Source organism: Zalophus californianus, chromosome 5 (genome assembly GCF_009762305.2).
Source record: "Zalophus californianus isolate mZalCal1 chromosome 5, mZalCal1.pri.v2, whole genome shotgun sequence".
Lineage (NCBI taxonomy): Eukaryota > Metazoa > Chordata > Mammalia > Carnivora > Otariidae > Zalophus > Zalophus californianus.
In genome coordinates, this window is record NC_045599.1 from 88,341,275 (window position 1) to 88,356,600 (window position 15,326).

Here is a 15,326-nt window from a genome sequence, read left to right on the forward strand (position 1 = left end):
CTGGCAGTCTGCCTGCTGATCATTATCTGCTATTCTTTCCCAAATACCTCTGAAGAAATGGCACTCCAAAGCCAGATGTAGATAATCTTTAAGACTTACATAATTTTGGAAAGTATAAATTTATGGTTCACATACCCCGTTGTCATGAAAACAATAATACATATATGGGCAAATGTATGGAAATTAACAATCCATTTTTGCATATTAATAATTTCATGGCTTGGGCTTTTTAAGCATGAAAATTACATACGTTATTTATCTCCAGCATGATTTCTTCATTGATTTGCATGAATTTTTCATTTTCAAGCTTAGGAAAATTAACTTTTAGAAAATCATTTACTAGTAGAAACAATGAAACTCTTTTAAGTAATAAAATAGAGGGCACTTAATTTTTGCTTAAAAAAAGAAATTTCTCTAAGAATGTAAATATGAAGGGTAATGTTTAATGTATTAACTCTCTTCATGGACATTTGCATTTTTAGAGGGGGAAAAAGCTTTAGGACAAAGGAATTTTAAAATAGTATTTCTAGCATTAATGAAATAGAGGTTTGGTCCCTAGTGGGCAGGGAACTTTCTATCATGCAAAGGACTAGAACCAAGAGTAGGGCCCTGTTCCTATGCACCTGGTTCCCTGCTCTCAGATCAGCTCCACTCTTCAGCCAACAAAGGCTAGATGCAGACCCTTCTAGGCTGATTAGAACAATTACCAAAATCTCTTTGTTCATTTCCAGGTTTGATCTTTTTTTTTAAGATTTATTTATTTATTGAGGGGGAGGGGCAGAGGGAGAGGGAGAGACTCAAGCAGACATCACATTGACCACGGAGCCAGATATGGCACTCGATCTCACGACCCTGAGGTCATGACCAGAGCCAAAACCAAGAGTCAGACGCTTAACCAACTGTGACCCCCAGGGGGCCCCCAAATTGATCTTTCATTAGTGTGTCTCTGACTCAGAAAGTGTAGCCCCTCACCCAAAACCCCCCTTCCAATTCCACACCCTTTCCCCAAATTCTGATTCTGTTTAGGACCATCCAGACCTGATCCTTGGACTTGGTCTCCCAGCTGTAGTGTGACTTTCTCCTCTCTCAAATGGTTTTGCTCTGGACTCCCCCATCTCCTTTGCAGGGCCCTACATCAGCCTTAATAGTGCTCATGGGAAGCACATCAGATGTGTAATTGTCATCTTTTTTTTTTTAAGATTTTATTTATTTATTTGGGAGAGAGAGAGCATGCATGCAAGTTGGGGGAGGGGCAAAGGAAGAGGGAGCGAGAATCTCAAGCAGACTGTGCTGAGCCCGAGCCCAATGTGGGGTTTGATCTCATGACCCTAAGATCGTGACCTGAGCTGAAACCAAGAGTTGGTTGCTTAACTGACTGAGGCTTAGCACCCAGGCACCCTGGCACCCTGCGATATTATCATCTTAATGTTGTTTGAAGAGTGTTGAATTGACACATAGCCTAAGTTGAGTGACACTTAAAGGTTAAGGGTCCATTCAGTGGCATTATATGGAAGTACTAACAGATAGTCAAGTTGGCTACTCAGTGTGTCTCCAGTCTCTGGGATTTGGAGAGGCAGTGCCAGATTCAACATCTTTGATCTCTCTCAGGCTTTTCCCTCTATGCCTTGTTGACTCATTGTTTTCTTTAAAGATGTGAGTAAAGTTAGCCAACTGTCTGATTCAGCTCTTCCCACTTGGACTTGTGAGCAATTTTTCTGAAGATATATTTCATTCATGATATATTGATTTTATTACTGTAACTGGAACATTCTTGAGTTCTTCAGGTTTCAGAGATCATTTGTTCAATGCCAAAGTAGCAGGGTCTAGGCTCCCATTTCCACCCCCAAGTTTGCCCTCTTGCTTTGGACTATTGCTCAATTCCTGCCAATCGTCTCTTCGTCTCTTATAACTTTTTTTTTTCATGCTGTTTTTCTCTTCATGCATTGCGTAAGATACAGAATCTCTGGGCTTACATTCCAGCACTTTAGCAAGTTGAGCGGAAAGAAGGCATTTCTTTCCCATTAAGCTCAGCAAACATCCCAGCATTGGGTCTTTGGATTTGGCTTAGGTTCCTAGCATATCCCTTAAATAATCACTGTGACAAATGCTCTTGGAGACTGAGAGCCAGAATGAAGGGGTTGGAGGTGGGGAGTCAAATCCACCCAAACACAGGGATGAGAGTGGAGGAGGAAGAGCTCCTGAAGGAAAATACCTTCATGCTACCAGAGGGAAAATGGATGCTGAAAAATCAAATGAAACAAAACAAAACAAAACAGATGTTCACTGTGCTTGGACATTAGCAAAGAAAATTACGGAGCAGAAAAGAAAAAAATCCACTTCTTCTTTTTCTTTTTTTAAGATTTTGTTCATTTATTTGACAGAGAGAGAGAGAGCACAATCAGGGGGAGCTGCAGCAGCGGGAGAAGGAGAAGCAGGCTTCCCGCGGAACAAGGAGCCTAATGCGGGGCTTGATCCCAGAACCCTGGGATCATGACCCAAGCCGAAGGCAGACGCTTAACCAACTGGGCCACCCGGGCGTCCCCAAAAAATCCACTTTAAAATTAATGCATACTGATACCCTGGCTTCTAGATCTGTCTCTGCAGAGGGCTGCTACACTAGCAGTCACTCTCCTTAGGCCCCTGGTGGCAGGAACATCTTTGAGAGAATAGATGATACATGTGGGAGTCCCTGACCCTAAACTCTACTCAGGGTACAGGCCCTCCACTATCCCCTTTTTTCCTTCTAGAATGAGGGGAACCCTCCTGACTGCTCCTTTTTCCTTTCTCTACCATCCTAGCCCTCTTTCTGCAGAGCCTCAACTCTGCTCAAAGGAAGGTACAGCTCTGCATCATTCTGCAGAGCTGTTTACCTTCCAACGGTCTCAAACTCTTCTGTCTGGAATCCTTTGGGGCCTTTGATTTTGTATGATCAAAAGGTCTATTGATTTTTTTTTTTTTTCCAAATCAAAAGAGCATACTCAAGCCTCAAATGAGAACTGCCTCTGTCTCTAGATAAGAAGATTGCCTACGTCAGTTTGGACTATTGTCTGCCTAAAACAGAAAAAAGCCCAATATTGTGGCTTCAACAAGATAAAGTTTATCACTCTTTCAGTAAAAGAACTCTAGAGACAGGCCCTCCAGTGCTGGTTTGGCAGCTCCAAGATCTTCAGAGACCACGGCATCTACTATTTTGCTTCTCTGCCCAGATGATCACTTGCTGGCCACAGGAAGGAACAAAGAGAAAGGAGTGAGGCAAAGCCTGCCACTTTTTTTTTTTTTTGAGAACTTTCCAGAAGTCCTCAGCCGCCCTGTGCTTACATTTCCTTGCCCAAAGATAGTTGCCACATCTCGTCACAGGTAGCTGTGAGAGGGCCAGAACATAGAGGCTTTTCAATGAACCCTTTAACTGAGAGGAAGGAAGAGACTGGATGGTGGAGGAGGCAGCTGCCACACGGTTGGTGACTTCCGAGATGCCTCTTTGCTCTCCTGTGCATTGCTCTCAATCCCTTATTTGAAGTCATCTTCTGCTAGCTCATCTATGGTACCTAAAATTTAGTCTGTACCATTTTAGGATGTCCGTCATACAGTAGGTTTGACAGCTCTGAAAAATAGGTGTGGGCCATTTTAAGATACACAAAGCTGAGAGGAAGGCCCAGGAAAGTCCTGAGAAGGTTTTCATTTGGAAGAGGTCATAAATATTTGACATCCAGACAACATAAAGGGCGATATGAAGGGCCTTTGTGGTGACGAAAATGTGAGTCCACCCCATCTCTCGTCTCACAGCTAGATGGGACTCTACAACTTCTTCAAAATAAAAAGTTTAATTTTGCAAAAGTCAACAGCATTTCATCGTAAAATTATATCTCAATAATTTTTTAAGTCAATTGTATTTCAAACTGGTACATTTAAAAATGACATACTTAGTTTGCGGTTTTGATTAGTCTTATCAATTTTTTTCCTTTCAAATATTAAAGAAACATTAAGGGGGTAAAATCAGTTGAATTCTCAGTAAGAAGGTCTCAATTTTTGAAAACGTTTTATTCTGAACATTTGAAAATATGTATAAAAGAATATAATTAAACTCCATGTACTCATTACCCAATTCAACAATTACCACCCTTTTGCTAGTCTTATTTTATCTATTTGTCTGGCAATTTTCCCCTGGGTGGATTATTTTAAAGCAAATCCCAGACATTATATTATTTTAGGCTTCAATAAAGGCTATTTTTAAACTCTGTGATCGCAAGCACAACGAACAAGGGGGATAAAACTCCATAGTTTCAAACGACTAAAACTAGCAATTTCCACATACTGAAAAAACGTGTAGTCACTGATTCCTGGAGATGGAAGTGAGAGGGTAGATAGACACAGAGCAGGGTACAGAATGTGACAAGCGAAATAATGCCCTACAAAATGTCCATCCTCATTCCTGGAATCTGTGAATATGTTGCCTTAAAGGAAAAGGAGGAAAAGAGTTGCAGATGGAATTATGGTTGCTAATTGGCTGACTTTAAAATAGAGAGATTGTCCCCGGTTATCTGGGTGGGCCCAAAGTAATCACAGGGATCCTTAAAAATGGAAGAGGAAGCAGAGGTGAGTCACAGAGAGATGGGAGTATGAGGGCCAGAGTGATGTGATGTGAGGGGAATCGACCGGCCATTGCTGGCTTGGGAGATGGAGGAAGCAGGGCAGGAGCCAAAGAATGCATATGGCCTCCAGGAGCTGGAAAAGGCAAGGAGGCATACTCTGCTTAGAGCCCCCACTAGAGAGCACAGCCCTGCTGACATCTCTATTTCAGTCCAGTGAGATCTGTGCTAGGCTTTTCACCGGGAGAACTCTAAAATAAGAAATCTGCATTGTTTAAAAGCCACCACAGTTGTGGTAATTTGTTAGCGCCGCAACACAAAGCTAACGAACAGAGTGAGAGGCCGTCACCATTTGGCAACTTGAAGGGCACAAGTGGGAAAGGGTTTCTTCAGAGATCTGAATCCCTTAGCCAGAAAATAATGTAATTACACCAACTCCTCGGAAGCAGGGTCCTATGGATGGCAAAAGCCTCAGTTTTCAAGTCCTGCTCTTGTGCTAAGAACGTTAAGTCAGCAGTGTGCTGTAAAATTTGAAAATGGAAAAAAAAGGAATGTACACCCCCTGCTGGTAGATAGAAAACAGGCTTTTCCTGTTTTGGATTCTGGTTTCCTTGTATATTCTGGGAAGAGGGAAGGCGATCCCGGGCCTGTCACAAGTGGGCCTCGGTTTGGACTAACTGAGCTCTGAGCCCCAAGCCGACTGTAGAATACCGATGGGGCCACACTGAGCTGATTATTTTCACAACATGTGGTTGGAGAAGTACCTCTTTAGATCTGTTTGTTGTTCCAACAGAAACTTCTCTTTTAAAGAATGCAATATGAGAGATGCTATGAGACAAACATCTTTTCCAGTTAAGATGCTTGCAAGTTCATTTAAAGAAAAACAAGACAGCCTCCAGCATGCTTACTCAACATTTGTTCAAAGACTCAAGGTGGTAGTGTGTTACTTAGTTTCTGAAATTTTAGTCAAAAATCATCCCTTCATCCATGACAAGGAATTAATAAGAGAATTCTTAAGAACTGGTATAGAGATTATATTTCTAATTTTTTTTAATTAAGAAATGATTTATTAAAAAAAAAAAGAAATATCCTGAAACAATGTTCTTTTTCCTGATTTGTTCCCACGCAAAAGAAGGTTGTTTACCAGTGGACCAAGCTTTTTCATTTGGCTCTGGCAACTTCATTTCCCCCTCTCCCAACTGCCTTCTCCTATTCTGGGCAAACCCATTAAAGCATGGAGGTTAGAGGTGACAGAGGGGCAGGAAGGAGAGGGCAAAAGAGAAGAGGTTCTAGAGTTCTAGAGTGTAGAATTGTTTCATATGTATATTTGCACATAATATGCTTGTACTTAACATACAATGTTAATATGACATGTATTTATATTATATATGTTTATTATATTACTGTTTATTGTATTCTATTTATATAATATATATCTATTACATAGATACACAAACATAAAGAAAGAGAGCAAGTTAGCTCTGTACTAATTAGGACTCTTTAATCAAAGTGACAAAACCCTTCTAAGCTAGGACGAGTTCATCTCTTCCAACAGCAGATTTACTTTTTTTTAAGAGAGTCACACTTCCTCATAACAGAATTTTGCATCCCACCACCTGCTCCTCGGTAACCTCAGCACATACTTGGTGATAACTTACTCCTTTGCCTAAACATTAGTTAGCAAATGTTTAGAGAGTGCCCACCTCTGAGCACTGGGGATTCAATGCGTAAGTTAGAAAAGGTCCCTGCTTTTCTTTTAACTTACAGTGTAGAGGGGAGAGGGGGAAAATGGCCAGAGAAATTTTCAAATTGAGGAGGCTATTTAGATCAAGTGTTCTGGGAAGAATTTCTGAGGAGGTGATGTTAAGCTGTACAGAAAGCCTCAAAAGGAGGGAATTGTGGAGGGGTGGGCAGCATTCCAGGCAGAAGGAACGGTGTGCAGAAAGAGCTTGGAGTATGTGATAAATTGCAAGGAGACTATTGTGGCGAGAGTGTAGTGAGAGATGAAGATGGGACATGAGAGGAAAGGAGAGTGAATGCCGGGCAGGTGCCCCTCGCGTAAAATCTCTCCAGCCATGGCACACAAATTGGATTCTACCCTGAGGTCACGACTTTCAAGCACAAGAGTGATCAAATTAATGTGTTGAGATGATCACTCTTGCTGCTTTGTGGAGAATGGGTTGCAAGGGGGTCAGCAGACATTCAGAAGCCTGTGGAAGCAGTCCCACTGAGGTTGAGGAGGCTTGGCCTGAGGTGGGGAAAGCTTAGGTGGAGAAGAAGGGATGGATCTTGGAGGTAGATTGGCCAGGACTCAGTGTTGGGTTGGACATGTGCATGTGTGAGAAAGACAGGAACTAAGGTTCACTCTTAGACTTCAGGTTTGAGCCTCTGGACGCCCAGTGGAACATGTCGATTGAAATGATTTGGGCCAAAGTAAAAGAAAGCTTTGGCTGAAACCAAGAGACATGTGTGGATTCATATAAGTTCAGAGGTAGGACAGGCTTCAGGGTTCACTTCAGCAGTTCTTGAGGAGTCTGGCTTGTGGTTAGAGATCTACATGTGATTTTCCGGGCCTAACCTTAGGCAATCACAGAAGCTTTACCTGACAGGTCTCCCCGGGAGGGACTGCCCTCCCCACACAGCCAGTACACTGCAGTCTCTGGGAAGCACTGCAGTCAGGGACTTGGGCCCCTGTGACTCCCATGCTTCTGTTTGCATTCCCAGCCCCAAGTCCTCCAATACTATCTCCTTATCTGAGGACCTGGCAGAGGCCTTCTTTAGTCTCCTCGCTGAAGCCACCTCCTGGGGGAAGGAGGAGTACTTTTCCACACTAGGCCTTCCCCTTGTTCCTCTTTCCCAGGGTCCATAAAACTGCATGAGCCTTTTGTTCAGTGAGATCCACCTGACCCTTGACCTCCCCCTGACCCTTGACCTGTACCCTGTTCCATGGGAAAGTGGAGCAGAAGGGGTCAGTGCTTTCTCTGGTTTTAGCCAGCATGGTAAGTTGATTAAAGGCTTAACTCTCATTTTTGGCTTCTTGCTTTAAATGGCAACTCTGACACCTGACAACTCTGGCTCCCACCTGGCACCAGGTGCTCAGGACTGTGCTCTCTCTCTCTCTTTCTCTCTCTCTCTCTCTCATTCTTCCCCCACCCTCATCCCTACCCCCACCCCCACACCAGCTCAGCTGAGCTCCTGACAGATCTGCCTCCTTTTCTCCACAGCTCTTTCAGCTTTGCCCTCCTGCACGTGTTAGCTTTATCCTCAGGATGATGATGAGATGGGCCTAGTAGTTCTGTCACCAGCTAGACCCAAGAGCTGACCTTTACTGCTCACCTGTTTGTACCCAGCCACCTTTGTTCCAAGTTTTTCCTTCTTTCCAGCTTATCTCTTAACTCAGGCAAGAGACCTGAAGGAAACCGAAGTTACCCCTCAAGCAATAATGACTGCCTGGGGGAGGAGCTCCACAGACCCAGACCACCCAGACCAGTTTGAAGTCAGCTGTCCCACCCCTTAAGTGTGTAATACATTATTAGCTGTAGTCACCAAGCTGTACAGTAGGTCTCCAGAACTTAGTCATCTCATAACAAAGTGTGTACCTTCAACTAACAAAGATCTTATGATTCAAGTCAACATTTACACAACAACACATATTTGCCCTTTGTGTCAGCCCCCACCTTGAAATTTGCTCAGAGCAGATCTTTAGTGTTCTTAACACACACACACACACACACACACACACACACACAACTATTGAGGTGATGGATATGTTAATTAGCTTGATTGTGGTAATCATTACACAATATATATCAAAACAACATGTTGTACATCTGCTATGGTCTGATATTTGTGTCCCCCCGCAAATTCATGTGTTCAAATCTGAGTGCCCAATGTGGTAGTATTAGGAGGTGGGGGCTTCATGCTTACATCATGAAGATAAAGCCCTTATGAATGGGATTAGTGCCCTTGTAAACGAGAGCCCAGAGAGCTAGCTTGCCTCTTCCGCTGTGTAAGCTTACACCTAAGAAGGCACAGTCTGTGAACTAGGAGATGGGTTCTCACCAGACACTACATCTGTTAGTGCCATGATCTTGAACTTTCCAGCCTCCAGAATTGTGAGAAATAAATGTTTGTTGTTTATAAGACACCCAATTTCTGGCATTTTTTGTCATAGGAGCCTGAATGGACAACACCTTAAATATGTACAATTTTTATTTGTCATTCACACCTCAATAAAGCTGGAAAATAAATTTAAAAAAAGAACTTTGAAGGTATGTGAATAGGCTTTGACAGACTTAATCTCAATTTAAAAGAAGGCCAATAAGTATATTGAGTGTTTTTTAAAGAATGCGATAGCAACTTGTTTTGTTGTAAGGATTATTGTATTTGAAAGAATATTATTCTATACCATGCTGTACAGACATTAATAATAATCGTTATTGTGTCATTCTCCCTAAAGCAGAATTCCTTCTGTGAGCTCAGAACTGAATTCTAGTCCTGGCTCCGTTTCATAACGTCATTTAATCAATCATTTAATATCGGTAAGTCTCATTAATCTCTATCTGCCTAGCCCATGTAGTTAAAAAGACTAAATGAGATAGCATAAAACAGTAAAGGTTTTGATCAACCCAATTATTTTAAAATTGTATCTATATTGTAATTTACGAAGCCTAGCATCTCCCTTTCCCTTAATTTGAAGCTCCAATTTATCTGCCTTTCTCAAGCCACAGGCTGCTGGGGCCTGTGGGCAGTTGGGTTTGAATGAGGCCCTGAATTCTTTGGAAGTCACAGCTCAGGGGCCTGCCATAAGGGCTGTTCTACTGTGCACATGTCCGGCTCCTAGATGTGTGTGTAAGGAGGAAGGGATGGGATGGTGAATGGGCAGGAAAGTATCTTGAAAGATACTTGCCCCCAGACATCTGTGGAATTCTCAGTGAGGGAATTGTTTTAGCACTGTATGGAAGCCTGGAGATCTGCAGGTCCCTTAGAGCTAAAAAAAAAGGGTTGTAGAGCTTATCCCTAAGATGAAACTTCCCAGAGCGATAAGGGTGCAGGAAGACTTCCTCGAGGTCCTTTGGTAAGTGCCCAGTAGCCTGCTTCTTTCCATAGATACCATTGGCCCCTGGGGCATAAGCACCACTGGGCCTTCCACTGTTGTTCCAATGCCATCATTTAGAGTACTCTGAAAACCAGACTTGAGCTTCACGTGGACCACTGAGAAAAATAGCTGCTAAGATACCCCCAGCCAGAGAAAAGAAGTTCAGTTAGGACAGATAGGTTGCATATCCAGCAAAATAGAACCATTCAAGGGGCTCACTCTCACACTTACAGATCCATTTCACCATGCTGCCTGGACTTCTAACTGCTAGCGTCTGCATTTCTTTCCATGAGGGCTTTTTCTGGCTCGTGGGGCAGGCTGGGGTGTAAGCTCCAGGAACATGCCATAACCAAGGACAATGGAAGTTAGTTTATAAATACCCCATCTTCTTCACCCCTTCAGTAGGATAACTCTGCAGTGTATGTTTTACCCTGGTCTCCAGAATTCTCCAGCATGATCGGCTCCAGTTACCCACAGTGCTAACTTCCTTGATAATAATCCATTTTTTGGCTTTCTTTCCTTTCTGACTCACTTCCCTGCTCTGCTACCATTTTTTTCCTGGATCACCTCCCACATAAACTACTTGCTTTCAAACCCTTGTCTCAGGGCCTGCTTCTTAGGAGACCCAAACTAAGACTTGTAGTGTGCCAGGAGGATTGAATAAAGCAAACAGAATACTCCTGCCTGTGCTCCCCTACTTGACTCCTAGAACACTTCCAGTTTGGTCTGGAAGGATTTTCTCTTTAGAGAATTTGACCAGCTGGAAAGAATGACCTACAGATACTGACGTCATGTGTTCCCAACTAACAGCCCAGCCAGATCACCCTGCAGAGAAGCCCTCAGGAAACAAGTTCCACCTTCATGCTGGAAGCTCCCAATCAGCTTTTATAGCACTTAACTCCAGTTTTTTAGTTATGTACTTTTTAAAAAAGATTTTATTTTTATTATTTATTTGAGAGAGAGAGAACACACGAGTGGGGGGAGGGGCAGAAGGAGAGGAAGAAGCGACTCCCCACTGAGCAGGGAGCCCGATGAGGGTTCAACCCCAGGACCCTGAGATCATGGACTGAGCCACCCAGGTGCCCTTAGTTATGTACTTTTTTTTTTTTTTTTTTTTTCTGCTGTTGGAGACCCTTTTAATATGGGCGCTCAAGGCCTGGGCAGAGTGGGGAGTGCCGCAGAACTGGGCAGGCAGGCTGAGTGGGTGGGTCGTGGGCCCACACCTGACCCCAGGAGGGGATGTTGGGTGGTGGGGGCTGGCCCAGGCATGCCAAGGGGAGTACCGGAAGGGTGACTGAGGCAGGCAGACCCACCAGGGCCTGTAGGCCAGCCCTTGAGAAGGTATCTAAGCCAGGTGGTGAGTGCCCAGGCCAGAGCCTAGCCCAGGGAAGCAGGGTTTGGGCTGGTTGGGGGCTCCCAGAACCTAGGGACTGGCATCACTAGGGGCCTCCCCAAGCTGCTGCTGGAACTCAAGGCGTGTCTGCCGGTTGGACTTCAAGCAGCTCCAGGAGGCGGGCATGGAGGTGGTCGTTCTTCTCCTCTAGGTGGCCTAGACAGGAGTTGATCTGGTCCAACACGGAGTTGATGGCAGCATATTCTGCTTCCCCGAAGCCGTCATCCTCGCCTTCTGCGCCAGCCTCCACCAGCACGCCCAGGTCCCCGTTGGGGCCCGACATTGCAGGCTCCGGCGCCGCGAGGGCCGCACGATGGTAGAACCCAGCGACCCTCGCGCCCACAGCCGGCGCCGGGCCCTTAGTTATGTACTCTTACGTATGAGTGAATAGTTGAAGACTACCAGAAAATTTCCAATATGATAGATGGAGACCAAATTAATAGCAAAAAGCAGCTGAAAGGAAGAAGACTATTCAAGAAGAAGAAAACTTTAAAAATGTATTGTGTGTGGGTGGTTTTTGTTTTGTTTTTTGTTTTTTTTAGAGAGGGAGAGAGGGACAGAGAGAGAATCTTAAGCAGGCTCCATACCCAGGACAGAGCCCAATGCAGGGCTAGACATCACAACCCTGAGATCATGACCTAAGCTGAAATCAAGAGTCAATCACTTAACCAACTGAGTCACGCAGGTGCCCCTAAAAATGTATTGTTAATATCCTCACAGGGAGTAGAAATCTATGAAGCAAAGCTATGACACCATAGCAAAGAGGCATTTGAAAAACAGAAAAATAAAAACAGTATAGATGGCTGGAAGAAAAATTTGAGGAGTTCTCCAATAAAGAGCAAAAAAACAAAGATGGAAAACAGGAGAGTAAAATAGATGGTAAAAGGGCTCTTATATCAAGTTTGGGCTTGAGTATACATCAGAAGCTGATGTAGGGGAGCTATCAGAAGATAAAAGACGGGAGCCTGTTCATATCTGAACAAAAAGGAAGTAAAACTTGGGCAGTTGTACAGGCCAAGAATGGAGGCAGAGGTCCTGCTTAGGCAGTTCTTGCATTAATGAGAACTAATGAGCACCTGATGTAAAGACAGAGGGCATTTGGAGAGAAAATAAGAAAAAGATGAGAGATTAAATGGTGGAACGAACTGAAGTTGTGACTGAGCAGGTGGGTGTGTGTGGTGGGGGTGTGTGGATCTGATGTAAAAGGTTAAAGAACGGATGCATCTAGATTTTTCTGCAAGATCCTAAATGTACTGGGCTCCATTAAGCAAGATGACGAATCAGCGAGGACCAGTAGGTTGGAGTAGTGTGTGTAGGAGGTAGAATGCAGATTCCCAAGTTCAGGTTCAATCAGTATTTTCTCACTAGGTGTCAGATATTGGGATAAAGTTTTGTCTGGGTCGCCTGAGGAAAGGCAGAGGAAAGTCACCAGAAAAAAGACAACCCCCTTCAGGTGTTTGTAGTTAAGGAGGTACAGTCCTTGGCCTGGAGGGGATGGGGGGGTGACAATGAATGTTTGTGCAGGATACTTGGTGACAGGAACTGTAAATGCACGCTCGCGGAGGACCGCCTCTGGGGGCCTGCCCTGTAGAAGAACGAGAGCCTCCTTCGTCACCGAGAGGACGCTCAGACCACGCCGAACCCTAGGATGTTGGTCTCGGAGTCTCTCAAAAAGACCTGAATCCTCTGGACTTCCTAGTAGTGGAAAGGAGGCATGGTGCGCATGCGCATGACCACCCCAGGGCGCAATCAAAGGCGGCGGGAAGTTGGTTTTCTGAGTAGCAACTGAGCTGCTTGAAGACCGATTGGAAATGACAGACCAATAAACAAACATTTCATTGGTTGAGCGTGCTCAGCCTCCCGATTCTCCAGCTTCCTATTGGACCTTTCAAGCAGAGCAGGGGCGTGACTCCCGGGGCTCCTCCCCGCGCTCCGGCCCAGCTTCGGGGTCCGGGGCTGAGGGAGCGGGACGGAAGTGAGTGGGTCCCGCCCCTTCCCCCCTCGTCTTCGCTGGAGCCGCCGCCGCAACCGTCGCTGCCCCCTCTCCGGCGAGCCGGAGTCTCCGTGCAGTACCCTTGGTCCCCGGCCGCGCGGAGCCGGGATGCACTGCTCCTGCTGTGGGTCCTCATCATGGAGACCAAACGGGTGGAGATTCCCGGCAGCGTCCTGGACGATCTCTGCAGGTACCGCGGCGCTGCCCCGGCCCCCTTCGTCCCCTCCTCGTTTTCGCTCACTCTGGCCGACCACGGAGGCCTCCGCGTTTCCTCCCCCGCGGCCGCATCCTTGTCCTCGCTTTCCGGTCCCGCCGCTGCTCGCTTTCCCCGCTCGACCCTTCTCTCGGACGACACCACCCCTGTCTTTCCGCCGCAGCCTCCCGGTTTCTCACGGCCCCTCCGTCCTTCCTCACGGGGCACCGGAATTTCCTCATTTTCTTAGTTCCCCAACTCTTCCTTTGCTGCAAGTGAAGCCGCTGCGCCAAACCCTGGGTCTGAGCGTTTTTCGGCTGCCCCCTCCCCCTCTCATTGTTTTGTTTTGTTTTTTTCTGCCTCTGACTTTTGTAGACCGTTCCCCCCCCCCCTTTTCTCATGTCTCAATTCTGTCCAAAGACCCCAAGGTTTTGAGTCTTAGTAGTCCCACGCCCCCGGACCTACGCAGGGAAGCAGTTTCAAACTTAACCTTTCGCCCGTGTGTTCTCACACGTTCCGTGGCATTTTCTAAATTGCTCTAAGGAATTACTGTCTTGTTCGTCCCCAAACTTATTGGAAGAGGGGGGTGGGTAGAGAGTTGCTTTTTTTTCATTCTTTAATTTTCCTTAAAGGAAATTCTCAACCGCTGGGTTTTAACGCATGGTATACTTTTGAGAAATTTTTTACTTTCTTCCCTCTTCAGATAGCCAAACGTAGGGAAAATGGACTTAAAATATTTTTTTTTCCCGAAGTAAAATTTTTGATGCAGTAATACCCGGGGTTGTCGCCGGCTTAAGTGGATTGTGAAATAAATAAGTGAGTAAAAGGCTCTGATAAAATAACACCTTTTGAAGTACATTTACTGCGTTTATGTATAGAAATCTGACTTTTAATAGTTGTGTCGCATTCACGCCCCCCCCCCCCTTTTTTTTAAACGGGAAGGAAAGAACTAATACTTGGGGAGGTACTGTTGTGTGCCAGGCATTGGGTGCTCCTTTCACATATATCATTTTATTTATTCCCCGAAACAAGTCCTGTTTGGTGCAGTTATTTTCATTTTCATCTGACAGAGTCGGTTTGTAATTTACACAAGGTCACATTTCTCATAATTCAGAAAATCAAGATTTGAAACCTAGGCCTTTTTCTCTACAGTGCCTGTGCTTTTCCCCCTGTGCCAGGTAGACGTTACAGAAAGTCAAGTCTAACATTTTAAACCTCACAAAAGTACATGTAGCTAACTATATAGACTAATTTTTGAACTAATAAGAATTAATGTCGCTGTACTTCTTTGGTGATATGATTTTAATTTTTCGAATATGATTCGAACAAACCACTTAAGATGCACTTATTTTCTGTGATCCCAATTTCATAAGAAAAGATTTAATGTATGTATGTCTGTGTGGATAAATGACTGGATGAACATGTACAAGAAGTGAGATTATCAAGATTTTTTAAAGGATGTGTGTTTTTATAGTTAGAAAAAAAGTAAAGATGGGTGTGTTTTTTAAAAGGTGAGCATTAATTATGTATGGATTACTAGGGATACAGGTTAATAAAAAGATGGGTAATCTCACACTTTTTACAGGCATCTAAAATAATCTTTTTACTAGTATGGGTTTATTTTGTATACTACAGAGGATTACATCATTGAAAGAAGTCCTAGCAACCGTTATGAAGGTGATTGATTTTATGTGGAACCTGTTTACTCACAAAATTGTTGTGTTTTGTAAACAATACGTTAAACATCTGTTGAGTGTTAAAGATTCTTGGTTTTCCAGTGAGTTTAAGCAATTTTTTATACAAATCTTTTGGAATAGGGTAACATTTTTTTTTCCTTTAAGAAATGAGAGTAACATTTTTGTAATTACTGTGTTTTGGCTATATAAATAAGGATTATATGTTTAAATATTAGGGCTAGCTACTTGACTAATAAACCAAATAATCATTTCTTAAAAAGCTTAAAAATGCAATTTTAAAATTAGTGTTTATAATATTTTTGTTGGTAAATTTAAAGAATTTTAATGTGAACAATACATGCTTTTATGATTGTGGGTTTTTTAAGA

The 15,326-nt window shown here is 44.0% G+C and overlaps 1 protein-coding gene and 1 pseudogene across 1 annotated transcript in view; one reads left to right on the forward strand and one right to left on the reverse strand.

Moving 5' to 3' along the window:
• Window positions 1-10,833: 10,833 nt before the first annotated feature.
• LOC113929967 lies at window positions 10,834-11,378 on the reverse strand (annotated as a pseudogene).
• A 1,642-nt stretch (window positions 11,379-13,020) lies between these two features.
• Window positions 13,021-15,326, forward strand: part of DCP2 (decapping mRNA 2) — a 55,920-nt gene continuing 53,614 nt past the window's right edge. Inside the window, exon 1 of the mRNA XM_027605412.2 lies at window positions 13,021-13,260. Within this exon, the coding sequence (XP_027461213.1) occupies window positions 13,208-13,260 (53 nt within the window). The 5' untranslated portion in view covers window positions 13,021-13,207. The remainder of the gene's footprint in view (window positions 13,261-15,326) is intronic.